This window comes from Hylobates moloch, unplaced genomic scaffold (assembly GCF_009828535.3).
Source record: "Hylobates moloch isolate HMO894 unplaced genomic scaffold, HMol_V3 SCAFFOLD_8, whole genome shotgun sequence".
Lineage (NCBI taxonomy): Eukaryota > Metazoa > Chordata > Mammalia > Primates > Hylobatidae > Hylobates > Hylobates moloch.
The window spans coordinates 11,649,835-11,664,715 of NW_026652283.1; the positions used below are offsets into that span (position 1 = coordinate 11,649,835).

Below are 14,881 nucleotides of genomic sequence, written 5' to 3' on the forward strand. Positions count from 1 at the left end.
CCCATCTCGGCCTCTCAAAGTACTGGGATTACAAGTGTAAGCTACTGTGCCCGGCCAGAGTTGCTTGTTTTGGAGACTTCTCAGCAAGCCAATGCTTGAATATATGGTGGTTTAAATGGAGAGAGGTTGGGGTCAGGGAGCAAAGCTCTAGAGATGATGACAGTGATTTCGAGGTGAAAAGGAGGATGGAATTATGATTATGACTACTCATAAAGAGCTATTCTTCCTGACCATGTGACACTGGACATGTACCTTCCTCACTCTGTTAGCTTTCTCACCTATAAAATGGGCTGTAGGAGTGTTAAATGAGGTAATGGATGTAAAAGCATGTAAATGAGAGAATATGTGTAAAAACATATAACTACTCAGCATAGTGCCTGACTCATAATAGGACTCAGGAGGTGACAGTGGCTGTCATTATTCTTACTCATAATCACATCATGACTGTTATTACTACTGATTGAATGTAGCAATACGAGAATAGACAGAAAATGAAAATGCTAGAAAGTCACACATTTTCAGGGCTGGGTTGGTGTGAAGACACATTTTGACAGAATGAGAGGAATCGCATAGGAAGGAAGACAAAGTCAGTTTGTCTTTGCAAGGTTCTGGGCCCCAGGTGATTCATTCTCAGATGCTCTGGGAAGGGCTGTGTAGAATCAGCATGGACAAACTTCCAGGCCTAGTCACAAGCAACTCTAGACACTTTCCCCATGTCACTGGTTGCGAAGAGGAGTCTCAGGCTAGAAACCCAAAGCGGGAGACTCATCACATGTTCACGTGTGTCCCTGCACAGTGGTCAGTGCTGTGTGTCAGTCAAGGCCACGTCTAGGGTCAGCGCTGCTCCAGGAGCCTCTGGCTTTGTCCTTCAGGTGGGCAGTCCCCTGGTGTGCCTCTTCTTCAGACCCTTCAACCTTACCTCCAGCCCTGGCTTTTAGTTTGGATAGGAGTTTGTGGCACATACTCTCTTAATGACAGGAGATGGGGCAAGAATGAGGATGAGGGGGAGAAAGAAAGAGATCTGGAAGTTTTGTACATAAAGCTCCCCAGGTGGGTGAACGGTGGAGCCGAACATGAGCTCAGACCACGTAGTTCAGCAGCGTGTCCTGCATTTTATAGATGAGAGAGGCTTTGAGAGGTCAAGCGACTTACTTGTTCACACAGCCTGGCAGCTGAAACCCCTTCTCCCTAAAGGGGAGGAGGAACAGAGGGCTTGGAGTTGAGCCCAAGAAATGGCTTCGCCCTGCTCTTCCTTTCCGCTCTCTTCCTCTTGTTCTTATTCTTCCCTTCCCTCTCCCTCTCCGCCACTGGTTTTTTTAAATCTTTCTTCTGGGGCCGGGCGCGGTGGCTCACACCTGTAATCCCAGCACTTTGGGAGGCCGAGGTGGGCCTGAGGTTGGGAGGTCGAGACCAGCCTGACCAACATGGAGAAACCCCATCTCTACTAAAAATACAAAATTAGCCGGGTGTGGTGGCGCATGCTTGTAATCCCAGCCACTTGGGAGGCTGAGGCAGGAGAATCGCTTGAACCTGGGAGGTGGTGGTTGCAGTGAGCTGAGATCACGCCATTGCACTCCAGCCTGGGCAACAAGAGTAAAAACTCCGTCTCAAAAAAAAAAAAAAAAAAAAAAAAAACCTAAAAAACAAACAAAAGAACCAAAAACCCTTTTCTTTCATGCCTAGATTCATTCCTAAAGGGTTTAAGACAGCACCAAGTGATTCCAGGATCTCAGCTGTGGGCATCCTTGTGTTACTGGATAGCTGTGTGTTAACTGTTAGCAGCTGGAATAAGTGAAGAGGGTCTCATCCTCAGACTCAAAGTCCTTTGCTCATGCCCAAGGCCAGAGGCTACTCGTGCTGAAACATTACCATCTCCCTCCAAAGTGCAGGGTTTAGTCACTGAGTGCTGGGTGGAGCACATGGCTGGATCCCAGTTAATCCCTCCCTGCTTACCAGTAAAACCTCAGGATTCATGCTTTCCTGGGAGCCACCTGCAGCCACTAAGATAGGAGCGGGGTTCAGACATGGCCAGGCATTCCTAATCTCAGACCCAAAGTGCAATTTTTGGCAGCCTGCATGAGAAGGAGGGTGGGAGGAAAGGTGGTTAGAGCTAAGGATAGCAGCCCGGGGGCTTGAGAGGAAACCAGGCACAGCCCATCCTACCCCATCTCACGAGCAGCCCGTCCTCCTCCTGACTCCCCTTACCCCACACACCGAGCGCCATTCTCTTGCTGCCTTGTCTATTCTGGTGAGGTACTTACTGAGCATCAGGTGCTAGGCAAGTGGCTGGGGAGAGAGAATGTTTAATGACTCAGTCTCCGCCTGCACAGAGCCTTTGAGTCTAGAGGGAGACACAGACTTACTGACAGGCTGGGTTGTGTAATAAGTGCTATGAGAGGAAAAGCTGAGAGTGTCTGAGAATTTATGAGATGTGTGTCTCATCAGACTTGGGCATCAAAAAAAACAAACAAAAAAATAAAACAAAAAAACCATCCTGGAGGAAAGGACCTCTACGTCAAGTGAAGGGGTGGGGTCCATTTGGTCTTTATAGGAGCAAGTTCTTTGTTGGCTGGACTCTAGATCTCCCGTCCTTTGACTTTGGTTACAAATAATATCCAAACCACCGCTAGTCTCATTCTCTTTTCTCCTTCCTGCTCTAGCCCTTTGCTCCTCTCCCAGGCTGTTTCTCCAGCTCCAGACAGTTCATATTCGTAAATGCTGATCACTTCTCTTTTCCCTCTCAAATGCTGCTTTCTAGAAATCATTTTTAGTTTTTCAGAACCCTGTCCGTCTCTTCCAATCTCCTGGTGTCTTTCCCTTACCTGGGTCATTCTCTGGGCAATGTGGCACCCTTTCAGTGCAGACTTGTTTATTAATAACTCCAGTGAGTTTTATTTTCCTCTTACTAAATTCAAAGTACTCAGAACATTTTAGACTTTTAGACTTGTTGAGCAATCCCTATCAGCTTAGGGATGGGGTGGGGGAGGCTAACAGAGGTGAATTAAGAATGATAATTCCAAACTAATTAGTCATCCAGATTAAAAAAAATTTTTGACTAAGAAGGTTTTTTTTTTTAAAGACATATGTGAGAGAATTGGGAAATATGGATCCTAACTAGATAGTTGATAATAAAGGATTCTTGTTAGTTATTAAAGTGTGGTTAATAAGGAGTTTTTATCTTTTAGAGAGACATTCTAGGCTGGACATGGGGGCTCACACCTGTAATCCCAGCACTTTGGGAGGCCGGGCGGGGGGGAGGATCCTTTGAAGCCAGGAGTTCAAGACCAGCCTGGGGAACATAGCAGGACTCCATCTCTACAAAAAATAAAGATTAAAAAAATTAGCCAGGTGTGGTGGCATGCACTTGTAGTTTCAGCTTCTTGGGGGTGCTGAGGTGGGAAGATACCTTGAGCCCAGGAAGTCAGGGCTCCAGTGAGCCACAATCACACCACTGCACTCCACCCTGGGTGACAGAGTGAGAATCTATCTCAAAAAGAAAAAAAAAGGGCCGGGCACGGTGGCTCACACCTGCAATCCCAGCACTTTGGGATGCCGAGGGGGGAGGATCACCTGAGGTCGGGAGTTTGAGACCAGCTTGATCAACATGGAGAAACTCTGTCTCTACTAAAAATACAAAATTAGCCGGGCGTGGTGGCGCATGCCTGTAATCCCAGCTACTTGGGAGGATGTGGTAGGAGAATCGCTTGAACCTGGGAAGTGGAGGTTGCAGTGAGCCGAGATCGCGCTGTTGCACTCCAGCCTGGGCAACAAGAGTGAAACTCCGCCTCAAATAGAAAAGAAAAAAGAAAAAAAAATACACATACTATTTATAGATAAAATTATATGATGTCTGAGACTTGCTTAAAAATAGTCTAGGGAGTGGGGTGGGGAATGCAGACGAAGCAAAATTGGCCATATAGTAATAATTTTTGAAATGAAGTGCTGGATACATGGGACTCCATTATAAAACTTTCTATAAAGAAAACAAGTTTTTAAAAAAATTTTAATTTTTAAAAAATAGACACAGGGTCTTATTCTATCTCCCAGGCAGAATTGCAGTGATGTGATCATAGCTCACTGCAGCTTCGAAATCCTGGGCTCAAGCAATCCTCCTACCTCAGCCTCTTGAGTAGCTGGGACTACAAGTGTGCCCCTCCGCACCTGGCTAATTTTTACATTTTTATTTTTCTAGAGACAGTGCTCTCACCAGCTTGCCCAGGCTGGTCTTGAATTCCTGGGCTCAAGCCATCAGCCCGCTTCGGCCTCCCAAAGTGCTAGGATTAAAGGCCTGAGCCACAGCGCCTGGCCTAAATAATGTTTTAAAGGCACTTCAAGAACGATTTCTCCATTCCTTGTTGCATGATTGGGAGGTGGGAGGTGGGGGTGACGTTTGGGGAAACTGGTGTTTTCTTCTCTTTATACCCACTGCCATTACTTTTGTTGGATCCTGGTCTGTGGGTGCTATAAGGCCCTGAGACTCAGCACCCTCCTGTGCAGCTGCACAGGAAGAGGAGCCTATAGGTTCTAGACGGGGGCTCTGCCTTACCTCCTGTCTGTCCAGTACCAGAACTGTTCTTGAGGCAAACACCACATCAATCTCTGTCAAGATTTAGAGTCTTCAGGTTCAAAGTCCCTCATAACAATCCAGTCCCTCATAATGATCAGGTCATTATGATAACAACTACTTGTCCACAAACAGTAATACCTGATGGGTGGGGAAGGAGCAATTGGCAGGGAGAGGGAGAGATCAAAGGGAAGAGGGAAATACCTTTCCTGCTAGACAACGCCCTGGTGATTAATCTGCCGGGGTGTGGAGAGGCACAGTGAAGTGCACACGACCTGAGTTCCTTCCCCATGCCACCCTTAAGGGACATAGGGTCTTCCTCTTCCACATTCACAGTGTAGCCTGGGAGAGCCCTCATACCTCCTCTTTCCCATGTCAAAGAGGGGACAAAAGAGGGGATATTTGTAGGCAAGGCGGATCAGACTTGGGTGCTTGGATTGCAGGGGCTGTCTATATCCGAACCTCATTTGCCTTTTTCTTCCTGTTTCTCATTCTGCACTGCCCTGTAGAGGTACAGCCCATTCTTTGTGCTCTGCTTGTGGTAGTGATGGCTGTGGTGTAGATTCCAGGAGGGCAGAGTGTGCAGGTGACAGACTCACTGTGAGGGAAGGCGGTGGGAAGCCCATGGCCATAGTGACAGGTGCCATCCGTCTCTCTCTTCTACTGTGGTAGAAGTGGAAACGTGTCTGTTTCTGCCTTTACCATTGAGTGCTTAGAGCAGTGATCGGCACATAGTGGTGCTCGGTAAATATTTGTTGAATGAATGACTACATAAAATAAAGTTAAGATTGGGGAGCCAAATTTTATTAAAATTCGGGAAGATCAGTTTAAGCTATATCTGGTGTCACTTTAACACACTATACATAATATTGTGATAATATATATTCACATGATATTCACATATGTATCATACATATGTACAATCTTTTCCTACTTGCTATATGAATTAAATAATTTTGGTAAGATAACTATCTCTTCTAGTGGAAAAGAAAATTTTGTGGTTTTTTTTTTTTTTTTTGAGATGGAGTCTCACTCTGTCGCCCAGGCTGGAGTGCAGTGGCATGATCCCTGCTCACTGCACCTCTGCCTCCCAGGTTCAAGCGATTCTTCTGTCTCAGCCTCCCGAGTAGCTGGGATTACAGGTGCGTGCCACTATGCCCGGCTAATTTTTGTATTTTTAGTAGAGACAAGGTTTCGCCATGTTGGCCAGGCTGGTCTCAAACTCCTGACCTCAGGTGATCTGCCCGCCTTGGCCTCCCAAAGTGCTGGAATCATAGGCATGAGCCACTGTGCCCGGCCAAGAAGGTTGTTTTTTCCGAGATGTTTTTTCTGCTCTAAGGAAAGAGGCAGGATTCAGGGGATGCTTTGTATCTTTTCCTGCTTCCCAACCCCAGTCCTTCCTTCCTCTTGTTTTGGATTTCTTGCTGCATCATCTCTGTCCCTCTTTAGGGCTGGAGGTGACCTCTGCAAGCCTTCCCTTCCTCTAACTCTAGCCTCTTTCCTGCCACACCATAGTTCTAGTCCATTCAAAACTTTTTATTTTTTTATTTTTTTATTTTATTTTATTTTATTTTTGAGACGGAGTCTTTCTCTGTCCCCCAGGCTGGAGTGCAGTAGTGCGATCTCGGCTCACCGCAACCTCCACCTCCTGGATTCATGCCATTCTCCTGCCTCAGCCTCCCGAGTAGCTGGGAATACAGGCACCCGCCAACACGCCCGGCTAATTTTTTGTGTTTTTAGTAGAGATGGGGTTTCACCGTGTTAGCCAGGATGGTCTCGATCTCCTGACCTCGTGATCCGCCCGCCTCAGCCTCCTAAAGTGCTGGGATTACAGGCTTGAGCCACCTCGCCCGGCTCATTCAAAACTTTTTAATGCCACATGAACAATCTCATTGGGAAACAAAAAACTCAAGAAAAAAAATCCCATGCCCGAAAAGCATGGAACACAACAAAAAGAATAGGGTAGAAGACACTTAAATAAGCAATAAAATAACTTGAATAAAATTGTTGAGAAACTGGACTATAGTTATGTCTAGCCTTGTTGAATCTCAACATCTTATTCGACATTGACTTTGGAATTTGCGAGCCACCTGTTTTGAGGAAATGGGGACACTCCTTTCTCTTTTCCAATTTCCCAATTTATCTTCCCACTTGTGCCCTGAATCCTGAGGACTTGGATTTCCTAGGGGTATGGTCAAGGAGCTGGGTCTGAAATTCACAGGAAGATTGTAGGGGCAGAGAAAGAAGCCTTTCTCCTGGCAGATTAAGGACAGATATATGGGAAGTAAACTGTAATACAGCTAGTGGATTCCTGATTATCCGAATGAGTAAGTAGATTTCTCGCTTTGTGGATGGTCCATTGCCTGGGATCTTCTATCCTCCTGGAGCTGAACTAGGAGAGTGGAACCAGAGTCATAATGAGGCATCTGATGAGGGGAGGGGTAGGGAGAGAGAGAAAGAGACGTAGAGAGAAGGAGAGAGAGAAGGATATCTCAGATCTCATTTTAAGGCTAATTTGAGAGGAGACACATAGAGTACTTGAGAACCTGGGTCCTGGCACCAGACAACCTGGATTCAGATCCTGGCTCTGCCATTTCCTGGTTGTATGATGTTGGGCGTGTAACTTGACTTCTCTCTGTCTCAGTTTCCTCATCTGTAAAATAGGGATAATAGTTTTACCTCATAGGGTTGCTATGAAATGAAATAAGTAATGTATATATAGAGTGATTAGAAGTAAAAATTTGAGGCCGGGCAGGGTGACTCAACACCTATAATCCCAGCACGTTGGGAGGCTGAGGCAGCAGGATTGATTGAGCCCAGGAATTTGAGACCAGCCTGGGCAACATGGTGAAACCCCATCTCTACAAAAATACAAAAATTAGCCGGGTGTGGTGGCGCACGCCTGTAGTCCCAGCTACTCAGGAGGCTGAGGTCGGGGGACGATGGCTTGAGCCCAGGAGGTGAAGCTTGCAGTGAGTCGACATCGCACCACTGCACTCCAGCCTCGGTGACAGAGTGAGGCTCTGTTCCCCCCAGCCCCCAAAAAAGGAGTAAAAATTGGAGCCATACTAAAAATGAACATGTTAGCTATGAAGATTATTTTTTGTTGGATTACCCGCTATTTATGTGCCATCCAGGATGTTCCTCTTTACAGGTAGCCAATTTAGAGCTGGTTATGACAGACAAGAATGCTTTCATAACTTCTTGGAATTAGTGGAGCCATCTTTACACATCTTAAGAAGGAGGCTGGGCACGGTGGCTCACACCTGTGATCCCAGCACTTTGGGAGGCCGAAGCAGTTTGAGACCAACCTGAGGTCGGGAGTTTGAGACCAGCCTGACCAACATACAGAAACCCCATCTCTACTAAAAATACAAAATTAGCTGGGCGTGGTGGCGCATGCCTGTAATCTCAGCTACTCGGGAGGCTGAGGCAGAATTGCTTGAACCCAGGAGGCAGAGGTTGCGGTGAGCCAAGATCCTGCCATTGCACTCCAGCCTGGGCAAAGAGTGCAACTCCGTCTAAAAAAAAAAAAAAAAAGCCCAAAAACAAATCTTGAGGAGGGGAAGGATCATTCTGAACCACAAAGCCTAAGAAGAGGACCCAGCCGCTGGCTCAGAAGGGAATGCTCGGCCTTCTGTAAAAAATCTACCATTCGGAGACCATCCTGGGTAACATGGTGAAACCCCGTCTCTACTAAAAATACAAAAAAACCATTAGCCGGGCATGGTGGCACATGCCTGTAGTACCAGCTACTTGGGAGGCTGAGGCAGGAGAATCACTTGAACCCGGGAGGCGGAGCTTGCAGTGAGCCAAGATTGTGTCACTGCACTCCAGCCTGGGCGACAGAGCGAGACTCTGTCTCAAAAAAAAAAAGAGAAAGAAAAATCTACCATTCAGATAACTCCTCTTATCCATCAGAGAATAGGATGCTTACAAATGATAACTGTATCAGGGCCAAAGGTAGAGGCTGTGAAATTATGATTAAAGTGTTAATTCAAATTTAGATAGTTCCATGTTCACTAATTCCTAAGAAAACACTAGCAAAAAAATATCAGGAACCCTGGCAGGTTATTTGTAATATATATGTGTATATATATTTCAAGAGACAGGGTCTTGCTCTGTTGCCCAGGCTGGGGTGCAGTGATGTGATCATAGCTCACTGCATCCTTGAACTCCTGGACTCAAGTGATATTCCCACCTCAGCCTTTTGAGTAGCTGGGACTACAGGTGTGTGCCACCATGCCCAGCTAATTTTTTTATATAAAGATTGAGTCTTGCTATGTTGCCCAGTCTGGTCTCAAACGTTGGAGAGCAAATGATCCTCCTGCCTCAGACTCCTGAAGTGCTGGGATTATAGGCATGAGCCAACACGTCCAGCCCTGTGAAGCTTTTTGAGATTAGACTTCAAAATACTCTTCAGAGTGTTAGGTTCTCTGGCTTTAAGGTAAATATTAATATAGTTAAACTGGGGGAAGGGACGTATGGGATTTCTTCCTGTTCTTCAGCAGATTTTAGAATTTACTACAGGAGGTAGGGGAAAGTTAGTAACTTTACTTACTGTAGTAAGCTCAAAGTCAAAACCCTGGCTAAACATGCAAAATTGGTTTCCTAATCCTTGTTTAGTCTTCTGTGTCTGAGGACTGTGTTAGGAGATTCACCACCTTCTCCCCACTCCAACATTCCTTTTCTGCAGGTCCAGAATGGCTACAACAGTCCCTGATGGTTGCCACAGTGGCCTGAAATCCAGGTACTACAGACTTTGTGATAAGGCTGAAGCTTGGGGCATTGTCCTAGAAACGGTGGCCACAGCCGGGGTTTTGACCTCGGTGGTCTTCATGCTCGCTCTCCCGATCCTCGTCTGCAAGGTGCAGGACTCCAACAGGCGAAAAATGCTGCCTACTCAGTTCCTCTTCCTCCTGGGTGTGTTGGGCATCTTTGGCCTCACCTTCGCCTTCATCATCAGACTGGACGGGAGCACAGGGCCCACACGCTTCTTCCTCTTTGGGATCCTCTTTTCCATCTGCTTCTCCTGCCTCCTGGCTCACGCTCTCAATCTGACCAAGCTCGTCCGGGGGAGGAAGCCCCTCTCCCTGTTGGTGATTCTGGGTCTGGCCGTGGGCTTCAGCCTAGTCCAGGATGTCATCGCTATCGAATATATTGTCCTGACCATGAACAGGACCAACGTCAATGTCTTTTCTGAGCTTTCCGCTCCTCGTCGCAATGAAGACTTTGTCCTCCTGCTCATCTACGTCCTCTTCTTGATGGCGCTGACCTTCCTCATGTCCTCCTTCACCTTCTGTGGTTCCTTCACGGGCTGGAAGAGACATGGGGCCCACATCTACCTCACTATGCTCCTCTCCATTGCCATCTGGGTGGCCTGGATCACCCTGCTCATGCTTCCGGACTTTGACCGCAGGTGGGATGACACCATCCTCAGCTCCGCCTTGGCTGCCAATGGCTGGGTGTTCCTGTTGGCTTACGTTAGTCCTGAGTTTTGGCTGCTCACAAAGCAACGAAACCCCTTGGATTATCCTGTTGAGGATGCTTTCTGTAAACCTCAACTCATGAAGAAGAGTTATGGTGTGGAGAACAGAGCCTACTCTCAAGAGGAAATCACTCAAGGTACAGACGCAGCCTGGCTAGGCAGAGAATCCCTTGTAGAAAGGTGGTGGAGAATCATAGGATATTATAACTGTAGGGAATATGCAAGATTTTCCAGGTTATACCCTTGATAGAATAGATAAGTTCCTTAAGGCTCAGATCTTGCTTAAAATCGTCCAGCCTGTTAGAGACAAGTAGAACACGAAGCTGGCCTCTGAAGTCTTGATTGAGTACTTTGTACAGTTGGTGTAGAGGGGGAGAGCCCCCCTTACTTCCCCTTTCTTGTGCTGTAATTTCCTGTGGGGCAGAACACCTCAGAGGTTTCTGTGCATCAAAATAAGATGCAGCAAAGACATGGAAAAGGGATAATGAGACAAATTCCCAGCAATAAGTAGGTGAGGTTGTGTTTTTTATAAAAGATAACGAGGGTTTCCTTCCAGAAATGTGGAGCCTTTGTAGATTTCAGTGCATAAAACCAAGCCATGATTTCCTGCAGTGATCACAGAGCAGAGAAGGGAGAAAGCCCTTTTATCACAAACCAGCAGGAAATCTCTGTAAAATTGGTAAGGATTCTGGTTTAGTGCAAAGAACCACATTTTTTGTGTGTGTTTCTGGGCCCACGGGAAGGCACAGATCATATTTGACATACAAGAATCAAATGATTCGGGCCAGGCATGGTGGCTCACTTGTGTAATCCCAGCACTCTGGGAGGCTGAGGTGGGAGGATTGCTTGAGCCCAGAAGTTTGAGACCAGCTTGGGCAAAATAGCAAGATGTCATCTCTATTAAAAAAAAAAAAATCAAATGATTTTGCTCTTATCTGGAGTTGTGAGAAGCCAGATGTTCTCGTGTTGTTTCCATAAGCAAAAGAGGCTAAACTGATGGCCAGCAAGTGCCCCTGCTCATAGCGACCTATTCATTGGTCTCCAGGGTTTACACTGACCTTTAGGTCTAATCACAGGGGGTGGGTGGTTTTGGGATAGGAATGAGGAACCTCCAAGACCACGTTCTTAGCTCCAGCTAAAAAGGGGTCTTTCCTTTGCTCTTAAGCCTGAGGTGTGGAACTTCCTGGTGCTACTCACTGCAGCTATGGTCCCTCTCTAGGGCACTTGGAAGTCTGAAGGGAGGCAGAGGAGGGCAGGAGGGGTTATTTAACCACCGAGCCCCTCCTGTCCGTTCCGTGGCTTCACTCCATCACCTCACTCCTGTACTTCCTGTTCTCATTCACTGATGAGTCTTCCTTCCTTCATTCATTTTAAGGGCCACTGTCAGCTTTCTCCCTTAAAATGCTTCTCTGGCCTCCATGCTTTGCTGCTCACTTTCCTCCCTGGGTCCCCTGAGCCACCCCATCCCATCAAATCCTTCCTGAGCCCTTCCACAGTTGGAACCAACAACCTCTGAAGCTTTGCTCGCAGTCCAGATGAACCAAGTTGCTGTGCTTTCCTGCCTGTGCCTGTGCTCCAGGTGTGTCCGTCCTCTGCCTGGCGTGGCCACCTCCCTCTTCTGCCCTTCTCCAGGATCAGGCATTCCCCAGTTTCCCCTCGTAGTCACTCCACCCTGTGCATCTGTAGGACTTTGAAATGCTCTTATCAGGGTCTGCCTCATTGCATTGTTATTTATGTACCCGTCATATGTTCCTTACTCTCCAGTGTCAGCTGCAAGGAGGGATCATTCTGGTTAATCCTTATGTGCTTCACGATCTCTCTCTCTCTCTTTTTTTTTTTTTTGAGACAGAGTCTCGCTCTGTCACCCAGGCTGGAGTGCAAGCTCCGCCTCCCGGGTTCTAGCAATTCTCCTGCCTCAGCCTCCCGAGTAGCTGGGATTACAGATGTGCACCACTATGCCCAACTAATTTTTTTGTATTTTTAGTAGAGACAGGGTTTCACCATCTTGGCCAGGCTGGTCTCGAACTCCTGACCTCGTGATCTGCCCGCCTAGGCCTCCCAAAGTGCTGGGATTACAGGCGTGAGTCACCGTGCCCGGCCATGATCTCTTACATAAAGGCATTTAAGTGTTTGTTCAGCAAATTGGGCCCATAAATTTGGTGGGAAATAAATGAATTGCTTTGAACTGCATTCATGATGATTGCATGTGTATATCCTTCTTTCCCAAGCCTCTGGTTTTCCCCAAATACACAGAAAACAGTTGCTCATCAATCCTGCCTCTTCCCAAAGAAAATGATACAAATATATACATATTTTCCTTGTCAGGCAGTTAAGGAAATAGGTAAATCCCCAGTGAGATTCACTCTAGGTACACCCCTGGCCAGATCAGTATATCTGAAATACTGGTTTTTATGACTTTTCTTTTTCTTTTCTTTTTTTTGTTTGAGACAGAGTCTTGTTCGGTCGCCCAGGCTGGAGTGCAGAGGCGCGATCTCGGCTCACTGCAAGCTCTGTCTCCTGGGTTCGCGCCATTCTCCTGCCTCAGCCTCCCGAGTAGCTGGGACTACAGGCACCCGCCACCACACCTGGCTAATTTTTTGTATGTTTAATAGAGACGGGGTTTCACTGTGTTAGCCATGATGGTCTCGATCTCCTGACCTTGTGATCCGTCCGCCTCGGCCTCCCAAAGTTCTGGGATTACAGGCGTGAGCCACTGTGCCCAGCCCATGACTTTTCAAATGTGCTTTTGAAGTGGTCCTAGGATGAGGTGGGGCTCTGGTGAAGTTCTGAAAAGGGGCATCCCTAGTCATCATAGTTATTCATTCATTCAACCAATATTGTGTTTGCTTTGTGCCTGGTCCTAGGCTTGAGGACCTAGTCTCTCTCCCTCCAAGAAACTTAAGGTCTGCTGGAGAGACAGGAAATTAAATGGGCAAGATGGCACACTGTGATAAGTGATACAACGGGGTCAACACAGGTGGGGGCCCCAATGCTTTAATTTCTCCTCTTCCTCTGTTTCAGGTTTTGAAGAGACAGGGGACACGCTCTATGCCCCCTATTCCACACATTTTCAGCTGCAGGTAAGTGATTTTTTTCTCCCTCTTCATCAAAGGCATTAGCACCTCAGGAACACTGATCCTTTGGAAACAGATGATGTTACCATTCTCATGGCCCCTAGATGGCCGCTTGAAGGAATGATGGGTCTTCTTTCCTCTAATCAGCCTCATGGGGTTAGCGGGTAAGAATGAGTGCTTGGCATAGAGAGGACTTGGGGGGTGGGAGGCCTGGGAGAAAGGGAAAGAAATGAGACTCCTGCCTAGACTGGAGACCTGTTGAAATGGCAGGAACTGGAGTGAGTTTCACAATATGACTGTTTCCTTTTCAGAACCAGCCTCCCCACAAGGAATTCTCCATCCCACGGGCCCACGCTTGGCCGAGCCCTTACAATGACTATGAACTAAAGAAAGAGGGCAGCTAACTCTGTCCCGAAGAGTGGGACAAATGCAGCCGGGTGGCAGAGCCAGCGGGAGCCCAAAGGGATGTGGGCGAAATCTTGAGTCTTCGGAGAAAACTGTACAAGACGCTACGGGAACAGCTTGCCTCCCTCCCAGCCTCAACCACAACTCTTCCATGCTGGGGCTGATGCGGGCTAATAAGACTCCAGTTCTTAGCGGCGCTGTAGTATTTTTTTTTCTTTTTTGTCTCATCCTTAGGATACTTCTTTTAAGTGGGAGTCTCAGGCACCTCAAGTTTAGACCCTTACTCTTTTTGTTTGTTTTTTGAAACAGGATCTTGCTCTGTCACCCAGGCTTAGGTGCAGTGGCGCCATCACAGCCCAGTGCAGCCTTGACCTCCTGTGCTCAAGCAATCCTCCCATCTCCGCCTCCCAAAGTGCTGGGACTGCAGGCGTGAGCCACAGCTCCCAGCCTAGACCCTTACTCTTGCTGTTACTTTCCATGGACTAAAAGTCTGGTCATCTGAGCGCACACTGGCTCACGCAGCTCCAGGGGCCTGCTCCTCTAACAGTGCACTTTGTGAGGCTCTGTGGCCCAGAGCAGACTTGCACATCTGAGCAAAAATAGCAAAAGCCTCTCTCAGCCCACCAGCCTGAATCTACACTGGAAGCCAGCTTGCTGGCACTCCTGCTCCCCAACCCTTCTCGCCTGGGTAGGAGAGGCTAAAGGTCACCCTAAATTTACTCATGTCTCTGGTGCTGCCTCACATTGGGCCTCAGCAGCTCCCCAGCACCAATTCGCAGGTCACCCCTCTCTTCTTTTTTTTTTTTTTTTTTTTGAGACGGAGTCTCGCTCTGTCGCCCAGGCTAGAGTGCAGTGGCGCAATCTCGGCTCACTGCAAGCTCCGCCTCCCGGGTTCACGCCATTCTCCTGCCTCAGCCTCTCCGAGTAGCTGGGACTACAGGTGCCCGCCACCACGCCCGGCTAAGTTTTTGTATTTTTTTAGTAGAGACGGGGTTTCACCCCTCTCTTCTTGCACTGTCCCCAGACTTGCTGTCAATTCCCAGATCTAATCTGCCCCTGCGCTCTGCCAGGAATTCTTTCAGACCTCACTAGCACAGGCCCAGTTGCTCCTTTGTCAGCAGAATTTGCAGATCATTCTCACTTTAAATTCCTGGGGCTGATACTTCTCTCATCTTGCACCCCAGCCTCTGTAAATAGATTTACTGCATTCACAGCTGCATTCTGTAAGTGGGCATGGTCTCCTAATGGAGGAGTGTTCATTGTATAATAAGTTATTCACCTGAGTATGCAATAAAGATGTGGTGGCCACTCTTTCACGGTGGTGGCAGCAGTTACCAGTAGTGAGCATTA

At 47.5% G+C, this 14,881-nt stretch overlaps 1 protein-coding gene across 1 annotated transcript; it reads left to right on the plus strand.

The window, feature by feature from the left end:
* Nucleotides 1–9,253: 9,253 nt before the first annotated feature.
* On the plus strand, nucleotides 9,254–13,722 carry GPRC5A (G protein-coupled receptor class C group 5 member A). Its single transcript, XM_032159664.2, has 3 exons — nucleotides 9,254–10,189; nucleotides 13,074–13,132; nucleotides 13,438–13,722. The coding sequence occupies exons 1-3, from the start codon at nucleotides 9,268–9,270 to the stop codon at nucleotides 13,528–13,530; spliced, it is 1,074 nt and encodes a 357-aa protein (XP_032015555.1). The 5' UTR covers nucleotides 9,254–9,267; the 3' UTR covers nucleotides 13,531–13,722.
* Nucleotides 13,723–14,881: the final 1,159 nt, after the last annotated feature.

Coding starts and splice junctions, on each gene's coding strand:
- GPRC5A (XM_032159664.2), top strand. CDS start 9,268: ATGGCTACAACAGTCCCTGATGGTTGCCACAGTGGCCTGAAATCCAGG. Junction 10,190..13,073: donor TCAAGAGGAAATCACTCAAG/GTACAGACGCAG, acceptor CCTCTGTTTCAG/GTTTTGAAGAGACAGGGGAC. Junction 13,133..13,437: donor CCACACATTTTCAGCTGCAG/GTAAGTGATTTT, acceptor TTTCCTTTTCAG/AACCAGCCTCCCCACAAGGA.